This window comes from Zingiber officinale, chromosome 10A (genome assembly GCF_018446385.1).
Source record: "Zingiber officinale cultivar Zhangliang chromosome 10A, Zo_v1.1, whole genome shotgun sequence".
Classification (NCBI taxonomy): Eukaryota; Viridiplantae; Streptophyta; class Magnoliopsida; order Zingiberales; family Zingiberaceae; genus Zingiber; species Zingiber officinale.
In genome coordinates, this window is record NC_056004.1 from 94,230,980 (window position 1) to 94,247,949 (window position 16,970).

At 35.8% G+C, this 16,970-nt stretch overlaps 2 protein-coding genes across 2 annotated transcripts; both read left to right on the plus strand.

Moving 5' to 3' along the window:
• Positions 1 to 440: 440 nt before the first annotated feature.
• LOC122026994 (dolichyl-diphosphooligosaccharide--protein glycosyltransferase subunit 1A-like) lies at positions 441 to 12,653 on the plus strand. Its single transcript, XM_042585769.1, has 10 exons — positions 441 to 619; positions 2,172 to 2,216; positions 3,966 to 4,600; positions 4,688 to 4,835; positions 4,945 to 5,121; positions 8,197 to 8,265; positions 8,349 to 8,438; positions 9,222 to 9,380; positions 11,364 to 11,588; positions 12,266 to 12,653. The coding sequence occupies exons 1-10, from the start codon at positions 521 to 523 to the stop codon at positions 12,455 to 12,457; spliced, it is 1,839 nt and encodes a 612-aa protein (XP_042441703.1). The 5' UTR covers positions 441 to 520; the 3' UTR covers positions 12,458 to 12,653.
• Positions 12,654 to 14,426: 1,773 nt separating this feature from the next.
• LOC122026802 (probable ubiquitin-conjugating enzyme E2 23) lies at positions 14,427 to 16,675 on the plus strand. The gene is made up of 5 exons (XM_042585517.1): positions 14,427 to 15,827; positions 15,890 to 15,967; positions 16,038 to 16,277; positions 16,381 to 16,450; positions 16,524 to 16,675. The coding sequence occupies exons 1-5, from the start codon at positions 14,427 to 14,429 to the stop codon at positions 16,673 to 16,675; spliced, it is 1,941 nt and encodes a 646-aa protein (XP_042441451.1).
• Positions 16,676 to 16,970: the final 295 nt, after the last annotated feature.

The following is a 16,970-nucleotide window of genomic DNA, read 5'->3' on the forward strand; positions in this document are numbered from 1 at the left end:
TAAGGAATGAATCATTTATAATTACGGTCGGATTATGGTCGTAATTTAACTGCAATTGATTGTGATTCCTCCCTAGACTTACTATCCCTTTCAAGTTGTAATTTGGGTCAGGGCGGATGATCGAAAACCGTCAACGGTGGAAAAGTAGTCAGGAAGCTTGGCACCGAGTGGGGGTAGCCTCCGACCATCCACCCTAGACTCAAATTATAATATGGGGATGATGAATACAAGAAAAAATCACAATCAACTATGATCAAATCATAATCATGATCACCGTAATTATGACCTATTTATTTCTTCTTGGATATTTTTTTTTATAGACCAGACTATGTGCCCTGTCGGAGGGAAATAAAATAAAAAAAAAATGGATTCAATTATGCAAAAATAGGCTGTGCGAGAATACTTTGGCCCAATAAAAATGAACACCACACACGGCCCGACGAGGGTTTTTATCGTGACTGATATTTTGGGCAGCCAAAGACCTCGTCGAGGGGGCTCTTGGTCCGATCCCGATAGTGCCATGGCGACGTCGTCTAGATTCGCCTTCTTCCTCTTCTGCCTGTCACTCCTGTACTCTACCGCGCTCTCCGACCTCGTGATCTCGAGAGTCGATCGACGGGTGAGCAGATCTGTTTCTCCCGCCCTGCTTTTGTCGTATCGTTGGTTGACTAGCATTATTTTGCCTCAAATTCGATCGTTGGATTACATATAGGTTGAATGTGATGCTCTTGTTACTGATCTGTTCCACGAAAATAGATCGCTTTTTGTAGAACAGAAAAATTTGTGATGTGTTAGCTAGGTGAACGTACGAGGTTTGAAGAATGGAGTGGTTGTTCGATTACCTTTCTTCTTCACTTGGTGCGCATAATGACGTATATTTGATGGGTTAGTCATCGGGGTGTCAAAAATTTCGAGTTTGAATTTGTCCTAGTGTATATTTTATCGCGAGTTTAAAGAATCTTATTGCTGAGCATTTTGTATACTTGGAAGCTGTATGCCAATAGATGGGATAGCTCTCTGTATCTTTGGACTGACGGAGATCTGTTTTAAAAATGTTTAATCGCAGTGCTTTGGTGCTGTGACAGAGAAAAAAACGTCTTGAATTTGTTATTTCTCTGTCGTAAGTTTCTTGTTGTTTTGGATCGAAAGCAAGTAGAGATCCAGATAAGTTAACTTAGATGGCTTGGAAGTAATAGGTTAATATTATTAGAATTCTCGACGTGAAATACTATTATTATTATTGATGAAAATCAGGCTCACAAGCAATGACACTATATCAGGCAAGATGAAGTCGGTCACATTTTTTAGTAATTGTAACCATGATATTTATCATTAGTATTTCTTGAACTTTCCCAGTGGAATCAGTGGTTACATATAAGTAGGAGAAGGTCCTTTACGTTAAGATTGTCCAATAGACTCTGATTTGGAGCAGTATTTTTGACCAAGTTAAGTGTGAATCTGTAGAATCAGAATCAATCACTCAAATCACTGGTCTAAATTGTTTTGATATGATAAAAGCTAACTTGAAAATCATTGTCGAATAGATGAGATTAGTCACAATTTATTCAGGTAAGACTAACTGACTCTTGTTGTTCTCCGGCTAACTATTTTGTTCCTCACTACAATGATGCACTGGGAGATGTATCACTTAATAAAGTTATATGACAAAGTCACTAATATTTATTGATAATGACATCTTTTCAGGTCTTGAATTTTACATTGAAAACTAGAAGTTTTCTTCATTTCGATATGCTTATACAGCAGATGGATGTGTGCTGATTAAAATATAAAATTTATATTTTGTTTTTTCAACATCTTCTTGCAGTATAATTGTTTTTCACAGATTTTGTTAATCTTCTTGTTAATCTTATTTGAGGACACCACAATTTGTTTCATGTTTGAAGCGCTTTTGATTACATTGATCTAATGCTGTTGCATGTTTGTTTAGTTCTTTATTTTAGCTTTAGTGCCCCTTATAAATCACTGACTCTGGCTTTGATTCTGAGAGACAGATATGGTAATAACTAATAAGGCTGGTTCTGCTTTGTCAAAGATATTCTTGGTCACTTAACATTCTCATCCTTTTTGGTTCCTGAGCTTATTTTGATCTATATTTACGTTGATTGCCACCTTCTTATTGTTCACAAAAATGAAACATCTCTTTCCAACAGGTGGATTTGACTTCCCACGTTGTACGGATATTGTCCTCGTTAAAGGTAATATATCACTTCTCTACATATTTTTCATAACCTTTAGGGTACTAATTGGGATTTTGTTGTACCATTTGATATTTACAAGTTTCTGCCATATAATCGCTGTGAGAATCGCCATAGTTTTTCTTTATTATTTTCTTGTTATTCAAACCTAGCCATTTCTTTCTACCATATGCACAATATTTCAAAGTCAAAATTGAGTAACCAATTCCTTTGGTTCTTATATCTGTATAATTAGGTTGAGTTGTGGATGTGAATTGAATTCTAAAGAATCACCATTTCAGAATAATCTCCGTGACAATTGTTCTTATTGTTGATTCTTGTGTTCCATGATGATTTCTTTTTAAAGAATTATTAAATAAAAGAATCATGATTCTGACTTCTACAGTTTTGGCCTAAGTTTTAGAATTCATGTCTCTTAAGGTAGAAAGGTTATTATCTCCATCGAAATCATTCTGTTATGGTAAAATTCAAGCGCTGAATTGGTTACTGCCTCAATCATTCTAAAGCTTGTGTCTCACTGTTATACTAATTAGATTAGCATTGCACTTCCATGGATGAATGTATTTTCAACAGCAGTGACCTCAGCATAATGCTACTGTTCCTTGAAGAATCAAACACTTCTATTTGATATGTGATCATTATGAAATTCACTAGCTCTACCATAAACATATCATTTTCTTCCTTGTGTTTAGATCCCATGAAACTAATTTATGGTTCCTGTTTTTTTTGCTTTCCCAGCATATGCTAAAATGCCTTTTCCTGCATGTAGATTTTCTAAATTGTGAAAGCAATGTGAATGCAACTATACAATCTGCTAAGTGTTGATAATAGTTTTTAAAATTTTAATTGGTAATAAAATATTTTTTTATCCGTTAGTACAAGTCAGGTTATGCAGTTCAAGTCTCAGGAACTATCAGAGGCTCTGCTTATTTGTATCAAATGTTTTCTAGGGAAAATTTTTACAAGGAAAATGAATTATTCTGTTGTTGGGATATGATAATAAAATATGTTAGCAAATATTTTTTTGTGTTTGGTGCAAAGGGGAAAACATATTTTCCTCCTCTTTAGGTTGGTCGGAGTGGTCTGGTTGAATCAGGCTAGCTGGTTGGTCGATCTAGCTGGGTTGGGTGGGCTAGTCAGCCTAGTTGGGTTAAGTTGGTCAGATAAGCTGGTTTTGCCTGTCAATTTGGTTGGTTCAGTGGGTCGGACAGGTTGGTCGGCCCACTTGGGCCCGTCAGTCTGGTTGGTTCAGTTGGGTTGGGCAAGGCCGGTTGGTTAGCTTTGGAAGTACGGATCAAGCTCCTGATGCAAAAATGTTATTTCAGACATAATGCTTTATGGTAAATCATTTAGTTATTGTGTCAGACTCCCTGGAAGTATGGAACCTTGCCTGCGAGATAAGAGATTGTTTCCCTGATTCCCTTGCTGCCTATGTCACACCAAACAACCATATAGTGATGTCATGATGCATTGTGAAAATGCACAGGTTAGTATAATTCCAAACATTTGCTAGCAAAAAATTTTAGGAGAAAGAAGTATCAATATTGACAATTAACTATGACATGATAACATTTTGTCAACCCATTTGAGATAATCCTTCTTTCTTAGTCTCTTACGAATCATGGGTTTCACCAATCAAGTTAATTAGGTTTGAGAACTTATATTTTCTTTTTTAATTTTGAGGTTCTGGAAATGATTTTCACGTTGATGTCTAATTTGTTTATTTATTTATTTATTTTCTCTTGTTAGGTAGAGAATGGTGGTAATGAAATTGCATCAGAAGTTTTGCTGGCATTTCCTAATATGCAAGCAAAAAACTTGGCAGCTATTAAAACATTTTATAGTGAAGGAAAAGGAAAAGAAAAGGGTTCTAGTGTTAGTCTTCCTACTACACTAGTTGAACCAAAAGGAATGCCCCAAGAGTTGACTTTTTATTCCGTGTCCTTACCTAAAGGTTTAGGAAAGGGAGGAGCTATTACTTTGGATGTGCTTTCTGTATTCACTCATTCTCTGCAACCATTTCCTGAAGAAATTACTCAAGCTGATGTGCAACTTGTACTCTATCAGGATAGTGCCTACTATCTATCTCCTTACAAAGTGAAAATGCAGACTCTTGGTATTAGATTGCCTGGTGGAAGAGTTGAATCTTACACAAAACATCCAAATTCAAAACTTGTTGATTCAGAAATTAGATACGGTCCATTTGAAAAGCTTCCTGCCTTCTCCTACTCTCCTATAGTTCTTCATTTTGAAAATAATAATCCTTTTGCTGTTGCACATGAATTGTTACGTGAGATTGAGATTTCTCATTGGGGTAATGTTCAAGTTACTGAACACTATACTCTTGTTCATGGAGGTGCCCTAACAAAGGGAGGGTTTTCTAGGTAGAGTTTCTGCTGCATTGCTACTTCTGTTTATAGTTGATCCATTTAAATTTTGTTAGTGAAATTTATTTTATCCTTTTTCTGCAGGCTCGACTATCAAGCCAGACCGGCGATAAGAGGGGTTTCATCGTTTAATCATTTAATTTTTAGATTGCCACCAAGGGCACATTCTATATATTACAGAGATGAAATTGGAAACATTTCAACCTCACATTTGTGGGGTGATTCTAGAAAGGTGATCTCTCATTCAGAAGAGCCGCCATGTATGAATGCGGGTCATTGTAAGATTAGATTAACTTTATGGCATCCATATGCTCTTAAATGAGATTGTGTTATCTCTGCAGACACAACTAGAAATAGAGCCAAGATTTCCAATATTTGGTGGTTGGCAAACATCATTCACTGTTGGCTATGGTTTACCATTGCAAGATTTTCTATTCAAGTTGGATGGAAAGTATATGCTCAATATTACATTTGGCAGTCCTATGGATGAGGTTGTCATTGACAATCTCATTGTAAAGGTAAATTAATTTTCTATTCTATGTTCTCATGCGGCATTTGATTTTTAACATATTGCAGATTGCTGGATGTGCTATCTTTTATTTTTAGAATGCCAAGAACTGAAAATACCAGATGATTAGTGTATTTATGTTTTTAACTGAAAATACCAGATGATTATTTTACAACTTCATGGAACTTCTAAGTTTTATTTAAAATACATGAAATATCTTGGTGCTTTTGATGAGACTTAGTTAAGGGTTTGATGAAATCACTTCCACGTGTAAGTAAACATGATACCATTTATTTTCAAACATTAAAGCTCATATAGCTTCTGATTTGTTGAATGAGGTCAAGAAAATGAGCTATTGAGAAAAAAACATTCTGTGTATTATAAGAAAGATTTGAAACCTCGAGCCAAGCCGGGGTTTCACTCCCCTTTCTGCTCGAGATGATTTTGTGTGCCAATGATGTGCCGGTGATGTGTCAAACACCAGAAGAGAGGACAAGGGGAAGAAGAACTTGCTTCAATTTTGGACGTTTAAGTGGAGGAAGAAGGAGAAAAGAGAGGAGGGAGCAGAAGAAGGGAGAAGGAGATGAATATGCTTTGTTCTGCACCTCTCTAGTTTCGTCGCACCTTGCTGCTCTGGTTTTGTCATGCTGCACATTTCTTCTTTCATTTTGTCACTCAGGTTGCATCAGCGTGTTGACGTCAAAAAGGAGGAAGAAGGGGAGGCTAGGTGGAAGGTGTAGCGCCATGGGCTGTTCCGCATGCCAGAATTAGCTGGCATAACAAAATGTTTCGCCCATGCCGGTTGGCACGGAACAAACTTGGAATACTGATAAAAAATCATCCAGTCCATAGTTGAGTTGAGACTTTGAATTAATTTCAGAGATGGGTTCAGTTTTAGCATCTAATTTTGAGATATTTTGGTCTAAACTATATATTGTAAGACTGGTGAAAATACATCAATCAGAATCCTAGTAGCATTGATTTGTTGAATGAGGTCAAGAAAATGAGCAATTGAGGAAAAAAAACATTTTGTGTATTATAAGAAAGATTTGAAACCTTGAGCCCCGCTGGGTTTCGCTCCCCTTTCAGCTTGAGATGGTTTTGTGTGCCAATCAGGTGCTGGTGATGTGTCAAACACAAGAAGAGAGGACAAGGAGGAAGAAGAGGAAGAAGAACTTGCTTCGATTTTGGACGTCTATGGGGAGGAAGAATGGGAAAAGAGATGAGGGAGCAGAAGGGGGAAGGAGATGAATTGCTTTGTTTTGCACCTCTCTAGTTTTGTCACATCTTGTTGCTCTGGTTTTGTCACTCCGCACATTTTGGGTTTCATTGTATCACTCAGGTTGCATCGGCGTGTTGTCGTTAAAAAGGAGGAAGAAGGGGGAAGGGGAGGCCAGGTGGAAGGTTTAGTGCCATGGTGCAGGGCTGTTCCACGTGCCGGAATTGGCGGGCGTAACAAAATGTTTCACCTATGCCGATTGACATGGAACAAAGTTGAAATATTGATGAAAGTCATCCAGTCCATAGTTTAGTTGAGAGTTTGAATTAATTTCAGAGATGGGTTCAGTTTTAGCAACTAATTTTGAGATATTTTAGTCTACACTATATATTGTAAGATTGGCGGAAATACATCAATCAGAATCTTAGTAGCATTCCTAGACAGGCTGAGTTATGCTGGTCTTTATTGTAATCAAAGAAAACCTAAATTACTTTTTTGATTATAGATGCAAAAATAGGCAATGTTTTAGACGAGATATTGTTGAAACAATAGTTGTTAAACATTGTTGATCCCAATAAGGTTCAGGCAGGATCAGCAATAGCCAATCCAATTCTTACCGATATCTCAGACATCTGTCCAATCTGGAATGATAAAGAATCAATGAAAAGAGATTGGGACCCGCTAAAACAATGGAATCATGTAGGAATTGAAAGAAATCTGGAAATATTTATTAAAAATTTGATCAATTTTAGTAGGATTGGAGAATCTGGTCTGGAGAAGATCCATTCACTGCTGGATTTTCAGCAGCAATGTTCAGTATGGGAGAAATATAAACCACTAACCCGAATTGCCACCCATAGAAATAAGTGTGTTTGGCATGCAAGAATAGAATGGAATGAAATGAGAATAAAGCTAGGAACACAATGGAATGAAAAAAAAAATGATTCAATCTGCTCTTTTATTTTGTTTTAATTATGGAATGGCACAATATATCATGTGATTCATTCTTATGTTTGACCTGTTTTTTTCCTTTTAATTCATTCACCCAATTTGACTTAATTGGTCTATTTGATATGTTTTGAATTCCCAATATGCCTTGTACTTTGGAGATACCCACCTTGGTCTATCCGCCTTACTTGCGCAGCCTAGTTGATCCATTCGCCTGACATGGTCATCTTGATCAATCAATGTTGCTTGATTGGCCTTTTGGGTCACGAGATGCTCAATTGACTCGAGTGGTTCATCCTGAATAATCAGATCAATAGTCCCTGTTAATTAGCAACCTATTAGCTTGAGTGGTTGATCGGCCTGCTCCTCTCAACTGATCCTCCTAGTTTTTTTTTACTTGACTAACCAGATAGATCTGTATCACCCATCCAAATCGGTTGACCTCATGATCCACTCATTCTATTTATCTTTATTTCAGTTATGAAATGATAATTTGTTAAGTTGTATTATATTTGATGGAAGTGGAATGAAGCTTTTTCATATTTTAAATTGTGGAATGGATAGAATGGAATGAGTCATTCATTGAAATGGATGATTTTACTTCAAATTGTTCATCCAAACAATTTAATTAAATCCCAAAGGGAGTAAACGATTCCCACTTCATTCCATTCCCCCTATAAATCAGCAGGGCATCCTTTCTTTATCCTCATAATTTTGTCAATTTTTTTAGCTGAAAAGATGATTTGCATTTTGAGATCGTTGCTCCAACTTTAGCAAAATCTTTACTAGTTGAAGTACACTATTGATATTTGAGATCATACATCTCAGAGTTGGATTTATGAGTACTAATAAATATTTTTAGTTGATCTTGGTATTTCACTTGGATTGGAAATCTTATATTAAAATTGCTGGATGCAGATTGTCCTTCCAGAAGGTTCAAAAGGAATTTTTGCTGCTGTTCCCTTTCCTACAAAACAAGCAGAAGAGGTAAAGGATTCTACCTTGAATTTTAATGACATATAATCATCCCTTAGCCAGAAAATTATGAAATGATTTTTATCTTTTTGCAGATTAAATATTCCCACCTTGACATCGTTGGAAGGCCCGTTTTAGTCTTGGAAAAGAATAATGTTGTTCCAGAAGATAACATCTATTTCCAGGTATGCTTTGACATTGATAACCCAGTATCAGCATAGCCTAATTTATTAATTTATTCATCAATTTGTAGAAACTTAATCTTTTGGTTTGTGGTAAACTCGGAGATTGTTTTGCTTGTTTGATTTGATTAATTTAGTTAAAATTATTGATATATTCTTGTATAGATGCATATAGTTGTTGCATAGTTTTATCACAACCATATCCATCTGTTGTTTCTAGAAAGAAAAATCTGGCTTGAACAATATGTTGCCATTGATCTTCAAAGTAACTCCTTTACGTTGATAAGAATTTGATCTAAATTTTATTTTGATGCTGATTTGAGAGGAAACTCCTTTTCCTTTTGACGTTCAGTTTCACAAATTGTCATCAGTAGGTGTTTGTCTAATGAGACACTTACCTTTGTGATGTTTATTTATTTTTACCAAAGACCTTATGTTTTATCATATATTAGCAAAATGTGGAATATAGATTAAATGAGATGCAAATCGGTTTTGAAGACAAATATTCACCAAAAATAAGCTCTAAAAACTTATGAATTCTTCTCTAACGTAATTAATGATATATTTTCTCTATCCTTTTGTCCATTCATATAGTTGCCTCATTACTTGGTTTACCAGGTAGAGTCAACCAAATATATTGCATATATTGACTACTGATTTCCTGCATCTCTCTACTAATTGGGGAATTCTATTGGTTACAAATTTATGATGTTTAATTCACAGAATTTATTGTGTGGAAATATCCCTGTTGATTAACTGGATTAATGAATCTCATTTGACTTTTAGGTCTACTACCAGTTCAGCAAGATCTCATTGCTAAGGGAGCCAATGATGCTAATTTCTGGCTTCTTCCTCCTTTTTGTTGCTTGCATTGTTTACATTCACACTGATATGTCAATCTCGAAGTCTTCTGCGTCATATATTGCAAAAATTCAATCAGAGGAGGTATTAAACTTTTTTTTTTCTTCATCTTGTCCTCATGGAGTTAAATTCATAGAAGCAAGTTTTCTTTGATTGGGGTTGCTACAACATGGTTTACATTATGGATTTTTTTATTCATATTGCAGAACAAAGATTCTTAAGTTCTGTGTTTATATAATAGGTAGCAAATTTTATAGCTTGAATGTGAGATATAAGATGATGATAATAACAATAATTTAAAAAGATTCTTTTGTTTTGGAGTTAAAAAGGAAACTTATATTATTGAAAATTTTCTTAAATACTATGACATGGAAAAAATATTTTCTATTCTAAATATCCATCTTTAAAATGTCTAATTGAATGTACATATTGTTTATCTAGTTATGCTTGCTGGGATCTAGATCCTACATAGGAACAGTAAACAAACATATCATAGGTTTGATCCAATGCACTAATTCAGATCCGACATAGGATATAGATCATCTAGGTAGTTTGGACAATAAGATTGTAAGATCGGGATTGCAATCTTGATTACTATGGTTACATTACTATGGCATCCATCACTCACCACTCACCAGAAGGGAGGCCTACACAAAATGCGGCATAGATGTTCCCAATTGTAGTATCAGGAATTCTCTAAAGAATTCCTAATAACCTGGGAATGAGCTGTGAGGGACGCCTGTGGTGGGTGTAATCACCTTTTGCTACAAAAGGAATTCTCTAAAGAAATTGCATCTTGCAATGTGATTTTAGGATTGATGTTATTGTTTATATTATTGTTATACTTGACCTTCTGGTTGAGAGGTTAAGCATCATGGATCACTTTTTTCGGTTTTTCTTTTTCTTGATGATGCTGTTATGTTATGAGGTCTTAAACTTGCTAGGATGAGTTAGCTAAAAAATATCTAGATACGTAAATAAATTGGAACACTTGTCTTTATTGTTTATTCTTATCAAGTATCAAGAATCAAAGGAGTAAGATATTTTTTTCAAGTGTAAATTTTCAATAAACAATTGAATTTTTGTGTTGAGAGACATAGTAATAGATATGTTGGGATTCAATTAAAGTAACATATTAGAAAGATTTGGAAAAGATCATGAGTTTAAAAGGATATAAAATATCTCCATTGGCATGAGACCTTTTGGGTAGAGCCCAAGAGCAAAGCCATGAGGGCCTAGGTTCAAAGTGGACAATATAATGTCATTGTGGAGATATGTGAATATCCTTTGGGCACAACAAGATATGACTATGTCTTACCTTCCTGACTTGTTACTCTTCTTGATATGTATTGTTTGTTTCTAAATGTTTAACATGGATGCATATTCTTATTTTGATTCACGACTTAGGTCAATTACAGAAATGAAAAAAGATGATTGTAATGTTAGTTCATTCATAACTTGACATCAGATATCTAAAATCCCCCATGCCTTTATGTCCGGAGGAAGCAATGTATGTCTATGATTAAAAAGTGAAGGGACTGGTGTAAAGAAGAAAAGATGCATAGCTTTTCCTATCCAGTATATGTAGATGGTTTTAAATCCAAAAATATGACTCCACAAATTATCCTCACAACACAAGATTAGTGCTTACTGGTATATACAGGATTTTAATGAACCAGAACTATACTTGGATTGCACTTGCAAATGAGGTTTAGATCATTTTCATGGGTTGTCTTTGTCGGCATGTATTGGCATTTGGTTTGCATCTTGATCAGAGTGTTTTTCTTTGATTTAATTTTCATCCACTCTTACTGTTATATTTTAATCCTTTAGACCAGTTATTATGCTTCCTCTTGAGTTTCTTTTGTGGTCAATTGCCATGTTTAAATGTTTGAAAGTTTTTCTCAGTTGCATTATGTCATTTGATTAGACAGTTCCACATATTAAACACATTTCATTTCTCTTTTTTCATATTTTCTGAGTATCACAGTTTACAATATCTTCTCTAATGATGGCCAAATTGAGTGTGCTTAAATTTGACATGCGATCATATTGATTTTGTTGCAGGTGCAAGCAACAGTTCAACAGGTTCTTAATATCATCAACCAATGTTTAGCAGTTCATGACAAGCTGGAGGCCTCACTAAGAGATCTCTCAAGGACTGGAGATGTCCAGTCTTGTAAAACACTTCGTAGGACAGCTGATGCACAGCTCAAGGAATTGGTTAAGGAGTTGAAGCCATTGACAACATTTTTACACCATTCTCCTCAGGCTTCCCATATATTACCAAAGGTAATAACATTATTTATTTATGAACATGCAATGTGGACTCTTCTCGTTTAAACTATGATGGTGTTACTTTCTCATAATGAAGTGGTCTCGGGAATATTAGAGTTGACATTTGACACTGGTAAAATATTACAGTTAAGCATTGGTTTAACTGTGGCAAAAATTGTCATACTCGTGCTTGCATTGAAATTGGTCGACTAGTTCATATTTGTACAGTATGAAAAAAAAACAGTTATTTATTGAAATTTTTTTACATTTGAACTGAAGGTTTTAAAACCTGACTTGCGTTTGATATTATTTAATCATGAAAGGATGAGGGATTGTTGTTCATTAACCATGCCATGCAGCGGAAACTGGGGGCACTCACCAGTTTGGGAGAGTGCCCTATGGTGTTATGCAATCTGCAATCACAAGTGGGATGTGGATACAGAAAAATCCTCGTTGGAAAAAGTTGTGCAAACTGTTTGTTTCGTGACTCAAAGAATTAGACTTAAAAGCACTATGGTTCTGGTTTGTTTGAACTGTCAATCAACATTGAAATAGATTACCTGCTTTTAGGAAGGGTCTACTTTGCGAATGCCAACAGAAATTGTTCTAGCTTCTTGCTTTTTATCCATATTTTTTTCTTTCTTTCTAATAATTTTATTAATTTTTTTGTGTGAAATATCTATTTTTTCCAGGTGGAGGAGCTGATTGCTAAGGAGAAAGACTTGCAAGACAAGATGATGCTGAAACACTCCACCGTAGTTGATTGTTTTGAAAAGAAGTACAGTGGAAAAGATATAGAGAACCGCATTGCTCCTCAGCAGCAGAAATTAACTGTCCTGAGGCAAGAGATGGATGACCTTCACGAGTTCCTTGATGAAATCTAAGCTCATCACGATTCCCACCGTAATCCTTAGCATTATGAAATGTTATTGAGAGTTTTGTGGTACTATGAGATGTCTTGATTATTAACAGTACTAGATCTTTTAATTTGTTTTATCAGTAGGTGGCTGGAAAACAATCTGTTTTATAGATACGCAGCATTCTTATCATAGAACCAACCTGACAGCTCTCAATTCTATAGAGGAATAACTGTTTTTTGGTAATGCACTATTCGCATAGCTTGTAGTAGCTTGAATTATTGCATAAATATGCAGAAAATAGTTGCCACCGAAACAAAATTTCCCATAGCTCATGTTATATTCAAGTATTCAAGTTTGCTCGATGCTTTTCATTGCTAGTGTGTTCACATTGTGCCAGATGATGCATAAACTACGTGAATCGCCATTAGCATTTAGCACTCTTAAGAAGAGGGTTTGCAAGCATTGAAAGGGAAACAAAACAAAACCAGCAACCAAAACTAGAATGAAAAATGAGACCAATTCACAAGTCAAGGGCAACGAAAATGATCAGAGGAGTAAAATTCTTGAGTCATCTAAGAAGGTAGTTCCCATCAATATCAATTCCAAAACAAAAAGCAAGAAACACCCACTAAAAAGATCGAGGGATTACACTTAAGTACATGCGGGCTGTATTAGACAGTTTAAACCTCCTATGACTGCTCAAAATAGTGGTACTAGGAGTCAAATGAGTTTAGTGACCAAGGGTATCATGAACGCTAAACATGAAAATGAATAATAATAATAAATAAATAAATAAATAAAATCAACTCAAATTCTGGTCGTTCAGGCTCAATTCATCGAGCTATAGTCAATATGGGCCCGGCCCAAATACGCGTGTTCGCTCTTCTAACGGTCTTGCTCTTCAATAAAAGCGTGAGAACGTGGCATCCCTTCCTTCCGACTCTGATACCGTCACTAAGCTCAGATTCATTCTCTTCCCGCCAATCGATCGAGCAATCGCCGCCTCCACTTCGACCTCCACCTCCGCTGCTCCAGGTACGAACCCCCTCCCTCTCTTTGATATCGCCAGTCCTTCATCTTGCTTTTGGATTGACGCGGCCGAATCTCGGGCATTGTTTTTTGGTTCCATTTCGCATACTTTTGGCTTCTATTTGTAGATTGGTTCTGTAGATAGCTTGCTCTTTGTTCTCCCTTTCTTTTTGATTTGATTACCAGATGCAGTGGATTAGGTGGGATCTTGCTAGCTGTTTAGTTGGGCATCTTGGGTTTTGTTAATTTGAGCTAGGTTTTTTTTAGTCCAGAGGTCATCGTCGTTTGATTTTAGGGAAATGAGTAGAACTTCTGATTTCTTGTTCCTTTTTGCATGAGCTTCGGTTTGTAGATTGGTTCTTGTAGATAGTGTGCTCTTTGTTGATATTGTCTCCCGTTCTTTTCGATTTGATTATTACCAAATGCAGTCGATCTGATCTTGCTCTTTGGATGGATATCTTAGGTTTTGATTAATTTGGGTAAGGTTCTTTTAATCCAGAGGTCATCTTCGTTTGATTTTAGGGAAATAGGTAGAATCTGATTTCTTGTTCCCTTTTGATTGAGCTTTGGTTTGTAGATTGGTTCTCGTAGATAGCGTGCTCTTTGTGATCTTGCTGTTTGGTTTTGATTAATTTGAGTTAAGTTTTTTTTTTAGTTCAGAGGCCATCTTCGTTTGATTTGAGGGAAAGATTTCTTGTTCCGTTTGCTTGATCTTCAGTTTGTTGATTGGTTCCTGAAGATAGTGTGCTCTTTGTCGTTTCGATTTGATTACCAAATGCAGTCAATCTAATCTTGCTGTTTGGATGGATATCTTAGGTTTTGATTAATTTGAGTAAGGTTCTTTTAATCCAGAGGACATCTTCGTTTGATTTGTTTGTACAGACTTTTAAATGGAAGGTCATCGTACCGATGATACTGGGAGTGTTGCTAATACAAGCGAAATTTATATCGACGATGTTGTAATATGTACGAAGTATGGGGGTCGACCTCCATACTTCGTACATATTACAACATCGTCGATATAGACTTCGCTTGTATTAGCAACACTCCCAATATCGTTAAAGCTATTGATGACAACGAGATACAAGTCGAAATAACTTGGATTGATGGTTCTGAGACCACAGAAATTACTAGTGATGTTACCGTAGTGGACAGAAGATTCAAGCACGGTAAGGTTGTTGCTTCTGCTGTATCAACACAACAATTAGGCCTTGTTATGAATGCCAATATTTCGGTTGATTTACTTTCTATGGATGGGAAAGTGATAAGAAATGTCTGTTCTAAAGATCTCAAACCCATAAAAGAAGTCAATGTCCATGATTTTGTACTTCTGGGTTCTGCATTTGGCAAGGTAAAGAAAACCGTAGATATTGTTACCATTCTATCTGACGATGGATCCATATGTGAAGCAATTGACGTTAATCCTTTGGAACTGAGACCTCTTTTGAAGTACACTAGAAATTGCCCGTACTATCCGGGTCAAAGGGTAAGATCTGTTTTAAACACTGTTTTCAAAAGTACTAGATGGATTTCTGGCTCGCGCAAAGCTAATCGTCTTGAAGGCACTATCATCAAAGTTCACCCAGCTTCTGTGAATATCGATTGGATATATCCTTTGGATCTGAATGATACTGAGCTGCCACCTGTTGCTTGGCACAATCCGAAGGACTTAACTATGTTGTCTTTCTTTACCTACACACAATGGAAATTAATTGCTTTTTGTCAACTTCCATCTTGTCAGCAGCCACCATCTGTTGTTTCTAAAGGTACTTCAACTTCCAAAGAGACAAATGACACCAAGTCCACTGAGGGTTCTCAGGAAAGCTGGCCTGACTACGATAAAATGCTACAGAACATCTTATCTAAGAGAGAGATGAAAGCTTTGAAGAAATCTTTGGAAAAAGAAGAAAGTTTTGAAAAGTGTTTTTTCATATTAAACACATACACAACGGTTGATGTGATATGGCAGAATGGGACGAAAGAATATGAGGTGCAATCGACATCATTAATTCTGAGTTCTCAAAATGACGATCAATTCTTCCTTGGAAATTTTGTGACAAAAAAGACATTAAGCGAAGAAGGTGATTCTATTGAATGCAACCGTGTTGGTGTAGTTGTAAGTGTGAATTTTGAGGATAGAATTGTATGTGTAAGATGGAGTGACAAATTAAAACAATTGGATCGTGAGGAACTTGTTAGTGCATATGATCTTGATATAGAATATAAGTACTGCTATGGCGATTTTGCTGTGCGCGTCTCTAGTACTCCAATAGATGATGTAACAATTTTATCTAACTTTGGTAACATAGTTGATTTTCGAGGTGGTGATGTTGTAGTTGCATGGGCAGATGGGGTGATATCAAAGGTATGATTGATATAAATAATAAATTCCAAATCTATAAATATCTTAATTATTTTTTTTTTCAGGTTGAACCTCAAGAAATTGTAGTCATTATTTTAAATGATGATGAAACTGGGGCGGATACATCTGACAGTAATGGACAGGTTATTCAATAAATATACCCTTGACTTGTAAATATTGTTTTTTTTTTAATATTTATGTCTTGCATTCTAGGAAACTAATTCAGTGAACAATGGCGAGGACACTACAACATCACTAGAAGTTAGCGCTGGTGAATCACAAGAAGACAACATTAGTGAATATAAATTCGAACATTATGATATTACTGAAAATGCAACATCACGAGAAGTTACTGGTGATACACAAGAAGACAACATTAGAGAATATGAATTCAAACACTTTGATATTATTGAAAATGCAACGGGTCATCATTATTATGGCGGCGATAAGACGGTAGTTGAAATCTGCTATATTTATTTTATTCTTAGATGTGAAATTTGTATTTACATTTAATTTGCATTTTATTATTGTATTAATTATATCAATCAAAATACAGGATAATAGTGGAAGGGAATGGGCTAGTAGAGTTCAACGAGAATGGAAGATTCTTCAGAAAAATCTACCTGGTAAGTCAATTATGGCCAAACCAACTGCATTAATTTTTCTTTCATATAAACTCTACTTGTGCTTTGTTTACAGATGATATTTACGTTCGAGCATTTGAGGAACGAATGGATTTAATAAGGGCTGCAATAATAGGAGCAGATGGGACGCCATATCAAAATGGCATATTTTTCTTTGACTTATATCTTCCTCCAGACTACCCTAAAGTCCCACCGGTAATTGAATAAATCCAAAATTACTAGTGTTTAGTTAATTTCCAAATTGTATTGTTTTCTACACTCTAACTTAGAATATTATTCCAATTAATTTTGTAGTCGGTCTATTATTACTCTTTTGGCTTATGGATAAACCCAAACCTCCTCGAGGATGGGAAAATTTGTTTAAGCCTATTAAATACATGGACTGGTGAGGGAAACGAAGCATGGCCATCTCACTTGGTTACCAGGATTCATAAACTCTAATACTTAAGCCTGGAGGTTTAGAGTTCGAATCCTGGGAGAGGCAAAAATCCACTGACCAGGG

What these genes read in the sequence shown, in the direction of transcription:
- LOC122026994 (XM_042585769.1), top strand. Translation starts at nt 521, where the DNA reads ATGGCGACGTCGTCTAGATTCGCCTTCTTCCTCTTCTGCCTGTCACTC. An exon ending in AAGATAACATCTATTTCCAG is followed by an intron (nt 8,439 to 9,221) that starts GTATGCTTTGAC and finishes TTTGACTTTTAG; the next exon opens with GTCTACTACCAGTTCAGCAA. An exon ending in CAAAAATTCAATCAGAGGAG is followed by an intron (nt 9,381 to 11,363) that starts GTATTAAACTTT and finishes ATTTTGTTGCAG; the next exon opens with GTGCAAGCAACAGTTCAACA.
- LOC122026802 (XM_042585517.1), top strand. Translation starts at nt 14,427, where the DNA reads ATGTACGAAGTATGGGGGTCGACCTCCATACTTCGTACATATTACAAC. An exon ending in ATTATGGCGGCGATAAGACG is followed by an intron (nt 16,278 to 16,380) that starts GTAGTTGAAATC and finishes ATCAAAATACAG; the next exon opens with GATAATAGTGGAAGGGAATG. An exon ending in TCTTCAGAAAAATCTACCTG is followed by an intron (nt 16,451 to 16,523) that starts GTAAGTCAATTA and finishes CTTTGTTTACAG; the next exon opens with ATGATATTTACGTTCGAGCA.